Source organism: Eubalaena glacialis, chromosome X (genome assembly GCF_028564815.1).
Source record: "Eubalaena glacialis isolate mEubGla1 chromosome X, mEubGla1.1.hap2.+ XY, whole genome shotgun sequence".
Taxonomy (NCBI): Eukaryota; Metazoa; Chordata; class Mammalia; order Artiodactyla; family Balaenidae; genus Eubalaena; species Eubalaena glacialis.
The window spans coordinates 17,148,660-17,169,628 of record NC_083736.1 but is presented as its reverse complement, the minus strand read 5'-3'; the positions used below and the strand labels follow the sequence as shown (position 1 = coordinate 17,169,628).

General features: G+C 37.4%; 1 protein-coding gene across 8 annotated transcripts in view; it reads left to right on the top strand.

Moving 5' to 3' along the window:
* Positions 1–20,969, top strand: part of BCLAF3 (BCLAF1 and THRAP3 family member 3) — a 64,390-nt gene that overhangs the window by 22,549 nt on the left and 20,872 nt on the right. For 6 of the 8 annotated variants that reach the window (XM_061178319.1, XM_061178313.1, XM_061178314.1 and 3 more), the window contains 7 exons: positions 4,056–4,130; positions 7,444–8,013; positions 8,389–9,042; positions 16,410–16,585; positions 18,096–18,210; positions 18,923–18,986; positions 20,467–20,582. In XM_061178319.1, the coding sequence (XP_061034302.1) occupies positions 4,090–4,130; positions 7,444–8,013; positions 8,389–9,042; positions 16,410–16,585; positions 18,096–18,210; positions 18,923–18,986; positions 20,467–20,582 (1,736 nt within the window). In that variant the 5' untranslated portion in view covers positions 4,056–4,089. Of the gene's footprint in view, positions 1–4,055; positions 4,131–4,342; positions 4,411–7,443; positions 8,014–8,388; positions 9,043–16,409; positions 16,586–18,095; positions 18,211–18,922; positions 18,987–20,466; positions 20,583–20,969 lie in introns of those variants that run through there. The other 2 variants (XM_061178320.1, XM_061178321.1) reach the window with 2 other exon arrangements.

Genomic DNA, 20,969 nt, shown 5'->3' with positions numbered 1-20,969 from the left:
AAAAGAAATGAAGGAAACGATAGCAAAGATCAATAAAACTAAAAGCTGGTTCTTTGAGAAGATAAACAAAATTGATAAACCATTAACCAGACTCATCAAGAAAAAAAGGGAGAAGACTCAATAGAATTAGAAATGAAAAAGGAGAAGTAACCACTGACACTGCAGAAATACAAAGGATCATGAGAGATTACTACAAGCAACTCTATGCCAATAAAATGGACAACCTGAAAGAAATGGACAAATTTTTACAAATGCACAACCTGCCGAGACTGAACCAGGAAGAAATAGAAAATATGAACAGACCAGTCACAAGCACTGAAATTGAAACTGTGATTAAAAATCTTCCAACAAACAAAAGCCCAGGACCAGATGGCTTCACAGGCGAATTCTATCAAACATTTAGAGAAGAGCTAACACCTATCCTTCTCAAACTCTTCCAAAATATAGCAGAGGGAGGAACACTCCCAAACTCACTCTACGAGGCCACCATCACCCTGATACCAGAACCAGACAAAGATGTCACAAAGAAAGAAAACTACAGGCCAATATCACTGATGAATATAGATGCAAAAATCCTCAACAAAATACTAGCAAACAGAATCCAACAGAACATTAAAAGAATCCTACACCATGATCAAGTGGGGTTTATTCCAGGAATGCAAGGATTCTTCAATATATGCAAATCAATCAACGTGATACACCACATTAACAAATTGAAGGAGAAAAACCATATGATCATCTCAATAGATGCAGAGAAAGCTTTTGACAAAATTCAATACCCATTTATGATAAAAACCCTGCAGGAAGTAGGCATAGAGGGAACTTTCCTCAATATAATGAAGGCCATATATGACAAACCCACAGCCAACATCGTCCTCAATGGTGAAAAACTGAAACCATTTCCACTAAGATCAGGAACAAGACAAGGTTGCCCACTCTCACCACTATTATTCAACATAGTTTTGGAAGTTTTGGCCACAGCAATCAGAGAAGAAAAAGAAATAAAAGGAATCCAAATCGGAAAAGAAGAAGTAAAGCTGTCACTGTTTGCAGATGACATGAAAATCTACATAGAGAATTCTAAAGATGCTACCAGAAAACTACTAGAGCTAATCAATGAATTTGGTAAAGTAGCAGGATACAAAATGAATGCACAGAAATCTCTGGCATTCCTATACACTAATGGTGAAAAATCTGAAAGTGAAATTAAGAAAACACTCCCATTTACCATTGCAACAAAAAGAATAAAATATCTAGGAATAAACCTACCTAAGGAGACAAAAGACCTGTATGCAGAAAATAATAAGACACTGATGAAAGAAATTAAAGATGATACAAATAGATGGAGAGATATACCATGTTCTTGGATTGGAAGAATCAACATTGTGAAAATGACTCTACTCTCCAAAGCAATCTACAGATACAATGCAATCCCTATCAAACTACCACTGGCATTTTTCACAGAACTAGAACAAAAAATTTCACAATTTGTATGGAAACACAAAAGACCCCGAATGGCCAAAGCAATCTTGAGAACAAAAAATGGAGCTGGAGGAATCAGGCTCCCTGACTTCAGACTATACTACAAAGCTACAGTAATCAAGGCAGTATGGTACTGGCACAAAAACAGAAATATAGATCAATGGAACAGGATAGAAAGCCCAGAGATAAACCCAAGCACATATGGTCACCTTATCTTTGATAAAGGAGGCAGGCATATACAGTGGAGAAAAGACAGCCTCTTCAATAAGTGGTGCTGGGAAAACTGGACAGGTACATGTAAAAGTATGAAATTAGAACACTCCCTAACACCATACACAAAAATAAACTCAAAATGGATTAAAGACCTAAATGTAAGGCCAGACACTATCAAACTCTTAGAGGAAAACATAGGCAGAACACTCTATGACATACATCACAGCAAGATCCTTTTTGACCCAGCTCCTAGAGAAGTGGAAATAAAAACAAAAGTAAACAAATGGGACCTAATGAAACTTAAAAGCTTTTGCACAGCAAAGGAAACCATAAACAAGACCAAAAGACAACCCTCAGAATGGGAGAAAATATTTGCAAATGAAGCAACGGACAAAGGATTAATCTCCAAGATTTACAAGCAGCTCATGCAGCTCAATAACAAAAAAACAAACAACCCAATCCAAAAATGGGCAGAAGACCTAAATAGACATTTCTCCAAAGAAGATATACAGATTGCCAACAAACACATGAAAGAATGCTCAACATCATTAATCATTAGAGAAATGCACATCAAAACTACAATGAGGTATCATCTCACACCGGTCAGAATGGCCATCATCAAAAAATCTACAAACAATAAATGCTGGAGAGGGTGTGGAGAAAAGGGAACACTCTTGCACTGTTGGTGGGAATGTAAATTGATACAGCCACTACGGAGAACAGTATGAAGGTTCCTTAAAAAACTAAAAATAGAACTACCATATGACCCAGCAATCCCACTACTGGGCATATACCCTGAGAAAACCATAATTCAAAAAGAGTCATGTACCACAATGTTCATTGCAGCACTATTTACAATAGCTGTAAGTATTAAATAACACTATTTATAACAGGACATGGAAGCAACCTAAGTGTCCATCGACAGATGAATGGATAAAGAAGATGTGGCACGTGTGTACAATGGAATATTACTCAGCCATAAAAAGAAACGAAATTGAGATATTTGTAGTGAAGTGGATGGACCTAGAGTCTGTCCTACAGAGTGAAGTAAGTCAGAAAGAGGAAAACAAATACCATATGCTAACACATATATATGGAATCTAAGAAAAAAAAATGGTCATGAAGAACCTAGGGGCAAGATGGGAATAAAGCCACAGACCTACTAGAGAATGGACTTGAGGATATGGGGAGGGGGAAGGGTAAGCTGTGACAAAGTGAGAGAGTGGCATGGACATATATACACTACCAAACGTAAAATAGATAGTAGTGGGAAGCAACCGCATAGCACAGGGAGATCAGCTCGGTGGTTTGAGACCACCTAGAGGGGTTGGATAGGGAGGGTGGGAGGGAGGGAGACGCAAGAGGGAAGAGATATGGGAACATATGTATACGTATAACTGATTCACTTTGTTATAAAGCAGAAACTAACACACCATTGTAAAGCAATTATACTCCAATAAAGATGTTAAAAAAAAAGATGTTAAAAAAAAAACTGAGGAAGACTACTGAAATGTAAATAATAGTATAAAAGATTATACCCAAATCATGTTTTTTTTAAAATTCAGCTCCTAAACCTATCAGTTTCTTTTAAAGACTGAAAAATATTTTAAAAATCAAGTTTATATGTCTTTTAAAATTTACTTTTTTGACATTATTTGTTTTAGCAAAAAATCAGAAGCAAACTAAATGTCTCTAATCATGCTTAATTAAGTTTTGGTATATTTATCTGATAGAAGTTAGGTGGCAATTTAGTATGATAATTAGGCATTGTAATATTTATTATCCGACAGTTTTAAAAGTAGGATATATCAAGTATTCCTAAAGATGTTGACTGTGATTATATGAACGTAACTGCGATTATATGTACATAACCAACAGCGAAAGTTGGGAAGGGGTCGTAGTGGTTGTGCTCAGATAGAGGAATTCTGGGGAAGTTTTTCCTCTTTTTGAAACACTTATTTAGCAGTTGCTGTGTGCCAGGCAATATTCTAAGCTCTTTTCATGACTTAACTCAGGGATCAACAAACTACAACGCACTTGGGGCCCTTTGGGGCCTGTTTTTGTGTGGCCCGAATGGTTTTTATATTTTTTAAGCATTTTTTTTAAAACAAGAAGATAATGTTATAGAGACCTTATATGGCCTGCAAAACCTAAAATAGTTACTCTCTGGCCCTTTACAGAAAAAGCTTGCTGACCCTTGATCTAATTCATTTTATCCTTACAACATTCCAATAAGGTGGGTCCTATGAGGAAACTGAGGCACAGAGGGCTTAAATTACTTTTTGTCAGTGGCATTCACTGTTTTTAGAGCATGTTGCAGGCCCTTTCTACAAACTTGCTAATATTGTGTTTCTTTGCAGTGTAAAAAGTGGATAGTGGCTCACATGTCAAAGGATGGCACGGTCACGCTCTAGATCCCCCAGGTGGAGGCACAGGTGAGCAGTCCTTAGTTTAGCAGAGTAAGCATGGGTTTGGGATGTGCTTCGACTTTGAAATTCACCGGTGTTGTTAAGAACCTATTTTAATAAGCTCGTGGACTTGGTTATTCACAGTAGGTGCTTTATAGTGATCGACGTTGTATTTCTACATTCTAGGACCTGACAGCTTTCTTTAATTATGGCTGGCAGCTAGAATTAATCCATAATAAAAGAAATGCAATGGCCACAGCAAGGAAGACTGAGAAACACCTTTGAGAGTGTTATATATTTTGCATCAGTAAGTGGTTTAGAACTCTTCAGTGTATATTCAGTTTAATTATTTTCATAATCAATATGTTTGAAGAAATTGGGAGTTTCCTATTTCTTCTTCTTCATGACAGAATAATAGAATTTTGAACAACTCAATTATAATTCAACTCTCCTCTTTGCTTGTTGGTAGTATCAATAGTATATATAATTAGATTGGAACAATTTAACCAGTTTTTACTGTATACCTGCTATAGGCAGGTTCTGGGGCTACAAAGGCAAATTTGAGTACAGGGCCTCAGCAAGCACGCAGCCTGGCTGGGGAGATTGACACCATAGGCAACTATGATACTGTAGGAAAAGTGTTGTGCTACTGACTGGGACAAGGTATTCTGGATCCACAGGGAGGGACTAGTTCTGCTTTTGTGGAGGGGAAGGAGGGATACCAAGAAAGTCTTCAAAGAAGAGATGAGATTTTAGATGGCCATTTAAGGATGGGTAGAATTTTTTTTTTCTTTTTTTTGGCCTTGTCGTGCAGCTTGTGCACTCTTAGTTCCCCGACCAGGAACTGAACCTGGGCCCTCGGCAGTGAGAGTGTGGAGTCCTAACCACTGGACTGCCAGGGAATTCCCAATGATGGGTAGAATTTTTAAATGCAGAAAGAGAGAAGAAAAGTATTCCAGTTAAGAGGATGACAAGAGCAAAGGTACAGAGCTGTGAAAGTGACTAGTACATTTTAGAACTTTAAAGAGGACTACAATTACATACGCAAAAGACAGATCAAGATTTTTCATGTTAATACGGCTTGGTCATGATGCTTGTTCTTTATGGTTCTCCAATGACTAATCAGTAATTTCTTCAACAGGTTTCATTTTGTAGTTCACAAGACCAAATTGTAATGGGGAGGAACTTCAGAAAGAAAAGGGAATGCAAAGAAGCAAATGGCTTGAACATGGAGGGCCTCACAGAGGTCATTTTGTTTCACCCTTTTGTGGTAGGCTCTGGTGAAGGGGCACAAAAGACCCTGCCAAGCTTAGTGCCTGATTTCTGGATGCCTTCTCAGGACTCTTTGTCATCAACTGTAAAGGGTCTGATATCTTACCCGACTTTCAAGCTAGCACATTAGTGTGTCACAAGGCACTTTTGGATCAGAGACAAAGGCCTTTATTACTCATATGCAGCAGGCGACTTGAGCTTCATGTTCCTGTGCTCCCCTTACCTCTAGTCCCCTGAGGGTGGGCGCTGCTGACATAGCTGAGGAACCCGAGCCCCATTAGGGACAGCAAGCAGCCCTGCCCAGCCTTTGCCTTGGAGGAGACATTATCTTGTTATCCTAGACAGCAAGCACATTGGCCCTCTGCCCCTTAGGGAAGCCCTATCCCCATCTTCCCTGGCAGTTTGCCTTGGAACAAAAGCTCAGGAGGCATGCAGAGCACAAGACATCCAAGGAGAATTGCCTCCCAACAGACTCCTTGGGTCTCTTTTGTCCCTTTAGGAGAACTGAAAATAATAGCCACCATTCCAGCAATCTCCTTCAGAAGAAAGGGGCTCTGTACAATAGAACGCTGAGATGAAATATAATATCAAAGCAGTATTCCATGTGAGGTAAGGATTAAAGTAAGAGATTGAGTTTTTCATCAGTCTGGAAGACCTCAGCTTCTGGCTGCCAGCTTTTCTCCTTAGCAGTGGAAGAGATGAAGTCTTCCAGGAAGTCCTCAGAGGCTCCAGTTGCTTCTTCCTGTGAAGAGGTGCAGCCAGCTGGATGACAGAGTTTCTACTTCAGCTAAATAATGCACTTGCCAGCACATCTAGCTTGGTGACTCTAAAGGGAGATATTGGCAAGTCCAGTGTATAAATCCCAGTATGTACGTGAGGAAGATAAATCAGCCTCCTTTCTCGTAGGGAGGACCCAGACATGTCACCAAAAGGAAAGGCTTTTACTCCTGGTTACTCCAACTCCGTGGCAGCTGCTGCAGAGGGGGCGATAACAAAAGCTGCAAGGGTAGCTGCCTCATTGGTTAGAAGACATTAAACCCTCAGGGAGGAAATTGGGAGATTGGACAGGTCAGATGGGAGGAAAGGTCCCCAGGTGCCAATTTGAACTTTGTTGTGTTCCAGATAGTGTCGCTCCTCTCTCTTAACCTGAAGTCTGGGTCACTCAGGCTGTTTCCCCAGATACTCCTAGGAGCCTTCCTCCTCAGTTGGAATGAAAGGCTCCATGTTGGCAATGCTGAGGTATTGGAGAAGGTAGTTACAGAAAGGATGTGCTGTCCCTGGAGAGCATTATAGCTGCATTAAAGCACACATTCACCAAAGTTACAAGTTCTGGTTCCACAGCACACCTTTCATTTTATATGTAAGGGGACAGGTCTGGGAAAGAAAACTTATTTATGTTAGTAGTATTTACGGCGGGACTAAGCATGCGGTCCACGTCTTAAGGCCCTCTTCCTCCCACCCCCTCCACTTGCTGTTTAAGGATGGAGTTTTTGCTCCTTGATATAAACTTAGTAGAGAGAATAGACAATCAATTGGGGAAACTGTGGGGTCAGTTTTGGGTCTGAGTTTGGATTTATTGTGCATCATAAACTCTTGGAATCTAATTTAATTTCAGAGATTATGTTCAGTTTTCCAGAGACTCTCCTACATATTTACTTGTGTGAATCTAGCCCTCCTTCTGCTTATTTCTTACTTGACCATTGAACCTGATGTAAGCTTTTGTTGACTGGCCCTTTTGCCAGAACTTTGCTGTCAGCAATCTTCCAAAATAGATCCTGCTGCGTACCTAAGCTGGTCCTCCTCCAGCAATATGGGTGTGCTCAGCTCATTTTGATATGCACATGGGGTACATTAGTTCAGATGAAAAGAGTAATGCTTGTTGAATCGGGCGGAAGAATGATCAGACTCCCAAGTGAACAATTTAGAATGCAAATATCGCAAATTGATGAATTTAATTTGAGTGGAAGAAGCAGGGAAAAGCAAATGTTTTATTTGGGTAAGTCATGTTAAGACAAACTTAGTCTGTTGTCTTTGAATGGGCTAAACTTTTCTGTATTTGTTTACATAGGTCTTTATCACCAGTACCTAGAAATTCTGAACACTACAAGCAAAGACCTGAGCATTATGGCTATGAATATAGGAAGGATCCAAAAAGACCCGTCACTTGGAGAATGGACAATGAGAAACATGGACAGAGTAAACCAAGGATTCCTTCTCGTGAAACTATACATTACCGATCTTATGAACATAGATCATCTTCCCCAAACATAAGAAGAAACTCTTTAGAAAATTTTTATACTTATAAGCCTCCCCAAGTATATTTACCAGGAAGAGGGGATGATAGTAACAGAAGATCTCAGTATATGCCCAAATACTCAGAAGGTGTACTCTACAAGGAGCACCAGAGGAATTGTTATCCCCAGAAAGTGCAAGGAAGGTATTTTCCTGATGACCACAGAGTTAGAGGAAGTGGAAAAGGAGGGAAACCACCTCTGAGGTCAATAGCAGATTCTTTTAGATTCGAAGGACAGTGGCATGAAGATGAATTGAGGCACCAGAGGATACAAGACGAAAAATATTCTCAGTCACTTAGAAGAGGCTCTGAAGATTTTGAGAAAAGGAGCTCTTTTCAGACGAGGTATAGGAAAACATTAAACCTGGGTAATTTGGTATAAAGACTCAAGTAAAAAAGTCTGTTTACTTTGTGGTTGAAGATAACCACCTTGAAAAGCTTTGTCTAAAAAGATTAAAAGCATTGTAATGTAGTTTTGGTCTACTGGTAGTAGTGAAGTGTTTATTTTTAAAGTAAATCATGTTGATGGCTAGAATATTAAAAAAAAAAAAAGATGCTATCTTCCTAAGTGCCTTGTGCATCTATGAGTTGGCTTCAGGGATTATAGGTTAACTTGCTACTGTGCTCTGCATTTAAAGCCATGTTGCCCAACATTCCACACACATAAATTCTCACTTTCTTCTCTCTAGTGCAAGTGTAAACTGCTTTATGTCAACACAGGTATCCTGAGGATCGTGATTTCAGAAAATATGGACACACATCAAAAAGACCTCAAGACGTGGAAAGGTATGAAAACAGAGAGCCTGCCAGGAGCCCGCAGTGGAAGTCCAGGCATTTTCTCCCTTCTTACCAAGAGAAGAAAGATCAGTGGAACCTCGGACCCCAAACTCTTCGATACGCTCCGAGGGAATTACCAGAGACCAGTTCAGCAGCCAAGGCATCCTGTGACTATCGCCACAAACATCGTAAGACCTCAGATGGGGACCAGGACTTTTATGATGGAAGAACTCAGAAGTATTCTAAGGAGGAAGATAGAAAATTCGGTTCTCAAAAAGGCCCTGTAAATAGAGAGTCCGATTGCTTTAATGCTGGAAGAGGGAGAGAGACTGAAGGTGGGCAAGTCAAAGAGCCTTTTAAGCCATCTAAGAAAGACTGCACTGCCTGCACTCATTCAAATAAAAGCGACGTTGGTTTGAGACCCTGTAATGACAAACGGAAGGACAAAATAAAGAAAGAAGGGGCTGGCAGAAAAGAGAGCAACTCTTCCCATAACCGACTTGATAAGAGTAAAAAACTTTCTGACTCGAAACCTTCATCTGCCGTTCTTAGGAAGAAATCACTCACAGTTAAAGTAGATGTGAAGAAAACATCCAGGTATTATCTTTGTTTTTTTCTTAATGGTATGCAATAACTGTTTCTGCCACCTTTATTTGAAGCTTGGAAAATAGAATTAATGATGTGTTTAGAGTTCGAGCTAGGGGGCGGGGATTGCCTGGATTTTTCAAAAAAACCCTCTAATGGGGATGAATCCCGTGATTAGTAACATGGGGTGACGTCATGTCTGTTCGTTTCCACGTTTGTATCTCAAGATGCTTTTTGGGTGAAGGGCATTCTATGGAGTTGTTCCTCTTCATGAATTTACATGTTTTTATGCTGCCAGATTTTCTATATCCACGGATAGGCTGGGTGGTGCTCAAGGAGACCTGTTCCTTGCTCAGTTTCTCAGAGCCTGTTTTTGACCTGGAAGGGACCTTAGCAGACCCTGATTTTATAGAGGAAGAGATTGAGGCAGTGAGAGGTGAAGTGACTTATCTAAGTCCGTGCCTGGGGCTCAAATCCACATGTCCCCTTGTGACTCAAGGAGGTGGATGACTTAATGTGGTTCTTGCTGCCGTCTCAAAAGGAGTGGTGCTCAACCGACTAGCTTCTCCTAGGTAGAGGAAATTAGGCTAGAGTCTAGAAAGAGGCCTATTTATAAGACATTTGGTTTAGCTCTTGATTGTTTAACCAAAAAGACTACCTTTGTAATAGGTTATATTCTCCTACAGTGGATTGCATGCTTTTTTCTATTATGAATATTACCTCTTTATGGATTCTGAGAATAATAAGGCACTGACACTTGGATGTGTCAGCTAAGTCTGTTTGTTACCTTAATACACTACCAGTATGTGAATTAAAAAGTGAAGGACCATGTTGATTTGGTGTATTTATGTTCACCATTGACTCATATCTGTATTTGAATCAAAAACCTAGAGGGAACAAAATGTGATGGTGAGGGAGGTAAACCCACAGTCTTTTTTTTTAAACAAAATATATTTTGCTTCTTTCCTTAAAGTTAGATATGGCAATCCCCCTCCCTGATATTTTTCTTACATTCATTGTACTTGCAAAAAATATTTTAAAATATACATATGTATATTTATATGTACACAGAAAGAATTTATAAATATGATTATATTACAGAAAGTCAGACAAATGAAAGGGCGGGGGAAATCACCCATAATCCTACTACACTAGGACAATTTTATTAATATTTTAGTACAGCTCCTTTTGTTATTTTTCTATGTATACATGGTTGTCATAATGTTGTATTAATAATTTTGTATTCTATTTCATATGTCTTAAGTCATTTTGTGCTATTATATTTCCTACTAGTTCTTAGTCTTAAGAGCACAAAAGCTGCTGTAAGCATCAAGTTTAAGGATGTTACCTTAAGCTTTTTTTCTTTCCAACGTTATATTATGAAAATGTTCAAACATACAGAAAAGTTGAAAGAATTGTACAGTCAATACCTATATACCCACCACCTAGAGTCTACAGTTAACATTTTACTCTACTTCTGTAATCACATATCTGTTCATCTATCATTCCATCTTATTTTTTTGCTGCATTTCAAAGTGAAATGCAGATATGAGTACATTCCCCTTTAAATATTTCAGTATTTAATATTTGTTTACAGTTTTTTTCCTTTTGAGGTAAAATTACATACAATCAAATCACAAAAATCTTGAATTTTAAAATAAAAGTAATAAAATCAAATCACAAAAATTTTGAATTTTTAAATAAAAGTAAAAAAATTTAAGTAAAAGTAAAAATCTTGAATTTTTAAATATTTAATAAAGTGTTTTATACTTAAATTAGAATTAATAAATTGGCTGTAACATTTTTAAAGAATGCTAGAAGTACCAATTTTGAAGGATTTTATTTTAGTAGACCTCATTAGAGATGCTAAACACTGTTAATTTTATAATTTGATATTGAGAAATAGAAGCTTGATCTTCATCCTGTGTCACCAAAATGAGCTTCCTAAAATTGAGGCTGCTGTAACTTTTGTTTTAAATTTATAAACTGTCCTTTTATGAATTTCATGACCCATTAGTGGGGCCTGTCAGTACATGTTTGAATTACCTGTCAAGGACCTGTAGAACGGCTTGTGTAATAAAGAGCTTCACTGTAAGTCCTTTCTATTCAAAGACTTGAAGAATAAATAACTTAATAAATATATGCACCTTTTCAGTATGGCAATGCATCATAGTCAACAAAAATCTTTCTCTAGGATTATAATCATTAATTGATGAATGAGTTGTGGAAGAATTTTGTGGGGTTGGATTTAGTTACGTGTGGACTGATGAAATGTCCATAAAACAAAGATAGTTAATACCCTCAATAGAGCCACGTTCTCAACTGCTAACATAAATTAGGTTTTCCTCTGCTTAACAAGATTAAAATAATCATAGAGTGCAGAGAGGTTATTTGTTGGTTAAAATCTAGAGAGGTTTATGCACTTTTTTGGAAAGACTATGATGGTTCATTTTATGCATTTGTTTACTTTCTTAGCTTTGGTCAAGTATTGATATATGTTCTTCCAGTTATCAATGCAGTTGAAAACATACGGTTATCACCTAGTGATTTTTCTAGATTCTAATTTGTATCTAGAATAGCAGTAGGTAGACACAAAGCCGATATTCTAGTGACCTACTTTGTCAGAAGCTGCGTTATCAGAGGTAGAAGTTACACAAGAGTCATAATTATATATTTCAGAATGAAGTTAGGGAGTCACAATATGAAAATCTGTACTAAGGTTGTTATGAACCCCAAACACTAACTGTTGTATACATCTGGAAGTCTTGGGGCAGATGAAGGGAGTTTTGGTTTAATGTTGGGTGGAGTAGGTGAGAGACTGAACCTTGGTCAGGCTAGGAAGGAGGTGAGAGGGAGGAGGAGAGCCTGCCAGTCTCCGGAGAAGAGTAAGCTGGGGCGGGTGGACCTGGACCGAGGCTCCTTTGACTTCTCAGGTGCTGGGACTAGGCATCTAGGATGAGAAGGTTGGCTAGTGAAGTTGATGTTAGACTGAGTGCCTCAGCCACATTTGCATTTAATCCTTTATTTCTCACTGAAGAGATATAGAGAGGGCCTCCCTACCCCCCCCCCACCCGGTCTTTCCCCATACTGAAAGGGGGATGAGGTGGGTGATGAGCCCCAGAAGACACTGGAGCCCACATGCTCTGAGGAAACAGCTGCTGCCTAGGCTGCAGAAGAGTGAAAAACCACAGCGAGCATTGAAGGAAGGTAGCCTAATCACACAAGTTTACCTTTGATGGGCATTTGGCTGGAGGCAAAATAAGCTGTGGGTGGAGATATTTTTGTGATACACATACCTGCTACCTTGCTGTTATGTATCACAAAAAAACTAAGGTTTTTTTCCCCCTAATATTTCTCATATACATTTTCTAAAATGAAAAATTAATTGAGAGAGGGTTCCCTTTCATTCCTGTGTTTCACCCTAGCTTCTCTTAGTGTGTCTTAGGGGTCCTAGTATAGGGAGATAAACATTCTGTTTGATGTTGGGATGCATAGGTTTTTGTCTTCCAGTGGGTCACTGAGCAACTCTGTGACATTGGGCAGGTCACCTGGCCATGCCTTTGGGGCCCAAATTAACCGGTAGTTCTTCCTGGCTCTGCGAGTCTGCTTCAATTGGTCATATGTTGATAACTATTGAAGCTGGCTTGACAGGTTCATCATAGGATCCTCTGAACTTTTGTATATATTTGAGATTTTCTATTATAAAAAATGAAAAATTTTAAATTTAAATTGGTCTAAATTAAGAAAAAAAATTTTAAGTAAGCTAAGAAAGTTAAAAAACAAAATTAAATTGGCCTCAGAATTTTAAGTTTGTCATCTTTTTAGCTGAAACTCACCATTTCATATTGTCCAAGTCATTTTCCATTTTATCATGTATTCCTTCAGCGGGTACTTTTTGAAGACCTACCCTGTGAGACAATCTGTTAGGGTGCCCTGGGACTATGGATCCACATAGGATTAGGTTTCTTCTCCTCTGGTCTTATAGACCATGGGATGACGTTGGTAATACCACGGCACAGTGGAGTGATGTGTGAGGTGGTGTGCGACTCCACCATCCAAAGAATTGAGATTTACAGCTGCTAGGGTTCTTCATGATGATGTTTCAGGCTCTGAAGATAAATCCAAAAGAGAGCCCTGAGATATGTCTTAAATAATAGCAGCACCACCAGAAAAAAATAATACCTCTTCATATAACAAAAATCAATCAGATGGATACATTTTGGGGTATGGGTGTACACGTGTATGTACTTACTTATTTATTTACATCACTAACAGCCATATATCCAAAACTGCTCCAAGGTTATGAGGGGCTTACAGATATTCTTTAAAAAATTAAACTCCTCTAACAAGATGGTTTTAAGTGCCTATTTTTAACTTCTCAGAGGAAAAGCTTCCGTCTGACTTTTCATGCTCCCTGCTCTCAAACCAGCCCTGTCGAGACGACTCCCTGCCAAGGCAGAAACATGGACGAGTGATTATGCCGCAGGTTGATGCCACTGATGTGGTTTCCTTGACTCATCAGAAAGACTTTCATTAGAAGGCCCATATCCTTTCTCTCCTCCTAATTTGCTCCAAGCTTCTCACTGTGTATCTGATAACTAGTAAGAGACATTTAGTGAAATGTCTAGAAGCTAGAATGCTAGAAGCTAGAATGGCCCTGTAACAACCTCCACTAACAAAAGAATTACAAATGCTCTCTGTTTAAAGGGGTTTAATGGTACAAAAAGCCTGTTCCATACCCAAAAAACAGCTTTAAAAAATTTTTTACAGGAGAAAAATAAGATGTTTAAATGGAACTATAAAAATGATCTATCTATAAGGGGAAATCAGTTGATAATGGTTTTTATTGCAGTCTCAGTTTCTCCCAAGATGGAACCAGCTGATAAAGGCTTCTAATTTTTCACCAGATAATTAGTAAAATTTACTTGTAATTTTTTATTACTGGCATAACTCTCACCCCCCCTCCAAGTCCAACTCTCAATTCATAGGAGTGCTGTGGTATACTCTGAAGCTACACTTAATTCCTGAAATTTTAGTGTTTAAACTTGTTATCAGTTTAAAAATGTACTCTAGAGACGCCCCACAACAAGATTTTTAATAAAAAAATATCAGTGATTATCCTTCGAGAAAATACACATGAAAATAGTATAACCTGAAATTTAGTCTTTTAAAAATAATTATACTTTTGCTATAAGGAAAAGTTTCTAGAAACTTTAGAATGCAAAATGTTCTAGGTATTTCCATTTATAAATTTAATCACCTCTTTGTTCATATTTTCCTTTTTACTATTTCCCATGACATTACTGATCAACAAGTTAACAATTTCACGAAATACCCCCAATACAAGTAGTTAAGCTGAAAAGATCAAATGTTCTCATTTGAGATGCATTTTAGACAGTTTTAAGAATTAAAATATAGCCAACACCTGTATTCTAATACTACATCTACTTCCGGTCTGATTAAATCTTCCAGGTTCTCTGTTCCCTCCCACCACTCCACCCCGGTTTTCCTTCTCTGTTTAAGGATATTTCCCCTGACATTCACTTGAGTGTTGTGTGTAATAACTAAGAAAACATTAAGAAGCTACATTAAACCTTAATTTCCTCTTCTACACAATTAAGATCCATCCACAAAACCAACTGCCTGGCAAAACAACAGTAACAAAAACCCAACCACCAAAACTAATGGATAATCCCTGCCCTCTGGAAGCTTATAATAGATAACAAAATCTGTATGACACATGTAAAGTTTTCCTTTCTCGGTTTTCTTCCAGCTAATAACGATCACAAAGCACTTTCCCAGTCATTAGTTTGCTCATGTCTTCCTAAGAACACATTTAGAATTTTTGGAGTTGAGGGAAAAGGATTAGGGAGACTGACACTCCCTTAATTCAGCATCTCATTACTTTTTTCACAAAAGTCCCCTAACTGGCCTTGTCAACCGCAACGCCCTTCCAAGACACCTGATAGAAGGCAGTCCTCTGGCGGCCAGAACTGAGCCTCCCACCCTCTCCCATCAGCTAATCCTGTCACATCAGGCTGGCAGTGTGGCGGTCTTAGCTTCACACCTCCTGCCCTTCTATTTCCTTTCCCCAGACTGCTCAGGTCACACAGCTCAGAGTTCCTGGGTGTGTTTTCTGCCTTTGTTAACCTATAAACGTAAAATGTCTTTCATCTCATCTCCACATGTCTAAAACACACCAACCTTCACAGCCTAGCTCACACGTCAACTCCTGAAAACTTGTTTTTCGGGAAGAGCCAAAAGCTATTCAGAGTTAAATGCAGAGGAGTAAGATGGGTATAAGCTGGTTAGTGCCATTTTGGGTCCAAAATGAGGAATAAATATAAATAATGAGGCATTTTCTTCTGTGACGCATAAACTGCCTCCAGATGAAGAATATGAGTAGTTTTAAGCAGGAGTAGCATTATTGGAATAAAGTAAACTTTCCCACTAAGACATTTGGAAGGATTATGTTCATAGGAATGCTTAACCTCTGGGATGAAAAGCAAAACAACCAAGACATCCATTGTCTCGATATCACCTCCCCATAGGGCTATTGGCAAAGATTAAATGAGATAATGTTTGTAAGCTCTGAGCCCCTTTGTTTGGCATGAATAATTGTTAGTTATACATCATAATCATGGCTTTATAATGGTACTTAAAGGTCAGGAAAGCTCTTAACGAAAGTTGTGAAGATTCAGAAAGCATTAAAATGGTAAGATGGTTGGGGTTATATAATAAATGGTAGTATTTCTTTAAGGATATATTTAGGGTAAACACTATCATTGCTCCTAATGATCATAACTTTGATAACAACTAAGACTATTTTCTGAGAGTTCAGTGAGACTTTGTAAGTGATTAAATTAATCTCAACAGAATTTGATTTCAAAATACTGTTCTCAGCTTCTCATTACTGACATGGAGGTTTAAGGACTTTTATGAAGTCAGAGACATTATTATGTTTGATATCAGCTTTTAAAGTATGGTAGTATTTCAAGATAGTGTAAGTTTGCTGGCTTTACAATTTTATGGACATTTGGGAGTAGAAAATAATCTGATTACTTTTTGCATATTGAGTGTCTTCAATGCCTTGCTGTATTTTTTGAAGTAAAAATTGTTTAGCTTAGAACTTTGAGGATTTTATTATTAAAGTGGCAAATATTTAATGATCTCTGATTTGAAAAGGAGAACTCAAAACTGTGTACCTATAGCTATTTTCTCCTCATTATTGTACATGTTTTATGGCATACAATTTAGTGCCTTAATTATAAGAAAAGATAAACATCTTTTTAGTTTTATAGCTATCGTGATTAACTTTTAAAGTTATTTTCTCAGTAAAATAGTCTCAAATTTAGTTAAACATTTACAAATTATTCTAGGGTTGCTTCTAGCTATTCCACAGAGAGACAGATGTCACATGATTTGGTTGCTGTTGGCAGGAAAAGTGAAAACTTTCATCCAGTGTTTGAACATCTTGACTCAACTCAGAATACTGAAAACAAACCTACAGGAGAATTTGCTCAGGAAATCATAACTATAATCCATCAAGTTAAAGGTTGGTATATTTCGCACATACATTAGGGATAACACAAAAATAATGTACTGACTTTTCACGAGACATAGGTAAATATTGTGATATTGTAGTAGTAATTAATATTTCATTATAAGTTAGATCATTAATTAGGAAATCTGTTGAAGAGAGTAGCACGTATTAATTCAAGCCTCGTTGTTCTTTATATGTAGTTCCAATAACTTGATGCTTCAACTCATAGTAGATTACAAATTGAAAGTTATAAAGGAAGAGGTTGGCTGCTGCAAAAGACAGGTGTATGAGAGCAGAAAGAAACAATAACTGATAACTGAATAGGAAGGAGGAAATAACAAAAACCAGATATGAAACTCAAGAAACTCAAGAAATCTGGAAGTATAGGTCATTTGGTCGTATTCTTAAAGCCCCTGAGGGCATTACTGGGACTTTGTGCCGTAAGGGTGATGCTAAGTGATCAATAGAAGATTCCAGTTTGATTTGTTATACGTTATGACATCAGGACATTGCATAATAAATACTTCAAAGGTTTACATTGAGCTGTTGTGTTTTGCTTTTGCTTCTGGCCAGTTTCCATTAATTGGAAAATTTAGTCATGTAAAATAACTTTCCTTATTGATGCTGCATAAATAAGGCAGTTGTGGGTATTATAAACTGGGGTCTTTCGAGAATTTCAAAATTTATAATTTTATATTTCTTACTAGATAACTGTGTTAATCTTTTTTACCTTCATAAAACATATTCTGCAAATGAATTATTTTCTCTGCAGCCCTCAAACTAAGGCATATATTTACTTTAAAGCATGCAGTTTGAAACAGTTCATCTTCTCAATTCCAGCCCCTCTTACCCAAAAGAAGTGTGATTCTTAGCAGACAGGGAGCTGGTATTGCAGAAAAATTCAGGAGATTGTCCCAGAACAGGAACAGTAAGTTAGGGAAAAAGATTGCTTAAGTAGCATTCTCATGGGTCAAATGTATTATCTTTCTCTTTATTCTGTTAAAAGCTTGTAGCATAGCCGCTTTCAGAATGTCTTCATGAACTTCAGTTAATGTTAAAGTAAAATGGCATTAGGAGGCCTTCTGTGATATGTAAACATAACATTTAGCATTTGTTCAGAATTGTTTTGATGCTTCAGGGTTGTTTTTGGAGTCATTTTTTACTCTAGGTGAAGAGTAGAGCTCTATACCAGCTTTACTTCCCAGATGTAGGAAGATCTTACCTTGGAGAAGAAAGGTCCTCTCTTTGAGAGAGCCACTATCTTTCCCCCTGGCAAGTAAGCAGGCATGTCAAATAGGAACAGAATCTTTGGGTTCATAAATCCGTTTACTGTTGCTTGGGCTTGGGAAAGCGTGTGAGCACTACAAATTAGTCTGTGGAATAAGTTTAGGTCCCATATGTTTTCAAGAGAAAACAGGTTGGATGTTTTTTAATAGTCCCTTCTTCCTGTGCTTATTATATATAATCTTTTAAGTGGAATCAGTTTTACATTGAGATAAAACTTTTTTTTTCCCTTTTGCAGCAGATTATTTTCCATCACTTGGAATTACTCTACATGAGCGTTTCTCAAAAATGCAAGTTACACAAGCTGCAGATGTAAATGAATTTAAATTGAACTCAGATCCAGAAATTCACAGGTAATGAGTGATTATTGTATGCCCATTTAACTCATGGGAATGAGCCTCAGAACAGGTTGTGGGAAGGTGCTGCCTGCCTCCTGGGCTTGCTGTAGACTCTAGAACTGCATTTCCTGCCTAAAAACAGGACTAACCCAAGCAGGTACTGGGCCAGTGCACTTTGATAGACTAGGTTGTATTGAAGCCATGACTAGCATTGTTTAAATGTGTAGGACTTTGAAAATATTTACCTACCTAACTTTGATTCTGCTGTGTCTGTAGTAATTGCCTACTGAAGTTATCACTGGAAGATGAAAGACAGTTGTCGAGCCATTGAAATCATGGGTTGCTTCATGTGGTCAGAAATGGCTGTTCTGAGGGCAGCCGGATGAGAACCTATGTCTTCTTCTGCTGGCACCTGTCCAAACAGGTGGTGCGCCCTGTCTTGTGAGCTGAGTTGAATCAATGTTAGAATGCGGTAGATCACCGGAGCCAAGTTTAAGGTTACACAGACTAGTGATTTGAGAACCACTAAGGCGTCACTGTGATGTTGTTTACAGGATATGTATGTCCTGGGAGACTGCCATATAGGTGAAAAACCACCTGGTAGCAGATTTCTTTTTCTTCCTCCAAGACACACCAGCTTTATTTCAAAATCCATTCTGTAATAATGGAATCAAGGTATCAGTGTATAACATAATTATTTAATTGTAATATGCCTTTATTATTTTAGGAGAATAGATATGTCTTTGGCCGAGCTTCAGAGTAAACAAACTATGGTATATGATTCAGAACAGGTAAGTGAATATAATTTTTGATGAGAGATTATCTTATTGTTGGTATACTAATGGGAAAGGGAACTGGTCATTGGGAGTAAAGAAGGTAGTTAAAGTGGGTGAGGAAGAATGATTGAGACCCAGGAATCTGAAATTTACAAAGCTCTCCAAGTGACTCTAGTTATCAAAAGGTTGCAGAGAGGACACTGGCAAAAGACAAAAATATGCCCTAAGAGAGACAATCCCTAAGGGTAACAGCTTTGTAAAATTGACATAAAATTATAGTGTTTAATGTTCATTCCAAAACTTCACACTGTAAAGCTTGCAGAAAGTATGTTTGATACCTATTTTTTCCAAAGCAGTCATGTGGGGTATATTTTTAAGTTGTATGTAGAATGAATGCAAAGGAACTTAGTTTCATTTGACACTGCTCTTCTGTTTACTGAAGATTGTGTGAAAGATTCTATGGAATATGAACTAGAAAAATAATGGAAATAATACTGAATTTTTTTTATTGTTCCCACCCATACCACCTCCCTCCCTGCCATTTCTTTGCTAATTAGAAAAACTATCTTAACTAGCCCAGGGGGAAGAAAACTGCCTCTTGTTTTAGAAGAAATATATCAAGTTCTAAAAGAACTGCTAATTTATTCATTGAGAGTGAAGAGTTTTTATAGAGGAGAGATTTTAATACATTTGTGATAGAATATATAAATAATATTTTCACTTGTGAATGGTTACAGTTTTATTGTACTTATGGAGATAGGTTAGTTTATTGAATAAATGATATTTTCAGAAAATTTCTGCTCATCAAAGTACTGTAATAAACTTATAGGAAATTTGAGGATTTTTTAAAAATCACCTCTAATTCAACCACTTAAGACAAAATATTATTTGATCATCTTTCCTTGCAGTCTTATGTCTAGCATTTTAACATACACTATCACAGTACATGTAGTTTTGGATGCTTTATCTTTTTACTTAAACTATAGTAACATTCCTTTTATGTAAAATCTCTGAACTCCCAATGACCTTTTTATAATTGAGGCTTTGTAAGTTTTAATTAACTTTTTTCAGTAAGTGTTCTTCCATGGTTACTTCCACGTAGTCTACATTATCATAATTTAAATGCTTGTACATTATTCCTATGACTTAACTTTACCATAAAATTATTCTTCCCTTCTCCTTTAAATTTTTTTTCACACTTAAGTTACTTTCATTTTATGGTTATTTTTAAAATATAATATTTTGAATATACTTGGGTAGATAGACTTTTCTTTGGTATAGAGTCCCAGAAGTGGGATTCTTGGTTCAGTGTTATGAACTTTTCTGACTCTGTATTGTCAATTGTGTCTCAAAATATTTTTATCAGTTTACACTAGCATGAGCAGGATGAGTACAAGGTAACTTATTTAGGACTTTTACTTAAGGTTCTTGTTCGATACGGTCTTTGTGCAACTAACAGTAATGTGAATGGTTTGTCTTCTGTCAAAATTCCTAGACTCTGGTCAAAATAATAGATCCAAATGACCTACGACATGACATTGAAAGAAGGAGAAAAGAACGGTTACAGAATGAAGATGAGCACATTTTTCACATAGCTAGTGCTGCAGAGAGGTAATCAGTAGATGAAAAACATCCTGTTATCAGACAGCTTTTGGTTTTAGCATATTTTCCAATTTTCTGTGTGTGTTGGTAATTTTCACTTTAGTGTAGGAATTTAATTCTTCAAATCCATTTTACATGTTTAAGTGAAATCTGTTAAAATGTTTCAAAGTTATTCAGTGGTCATCATATGCTATTTCATTGAAACAATAAAAATTATGGGGTAGGTGAGTATTTGAGGTCTTTGTAATCTAGAGAGAAGTGTAATAGCTTTTTTAATATTAGCAGGAGCCAAGACCAGCAAATTTATGGTCTATTTGGCTCGAGCTAACTGAAACTCTGACACATTCTGCCCTTTAGATTCTGGTAGTCTTTGAATGTTGCAAAATTTCCTGAGGT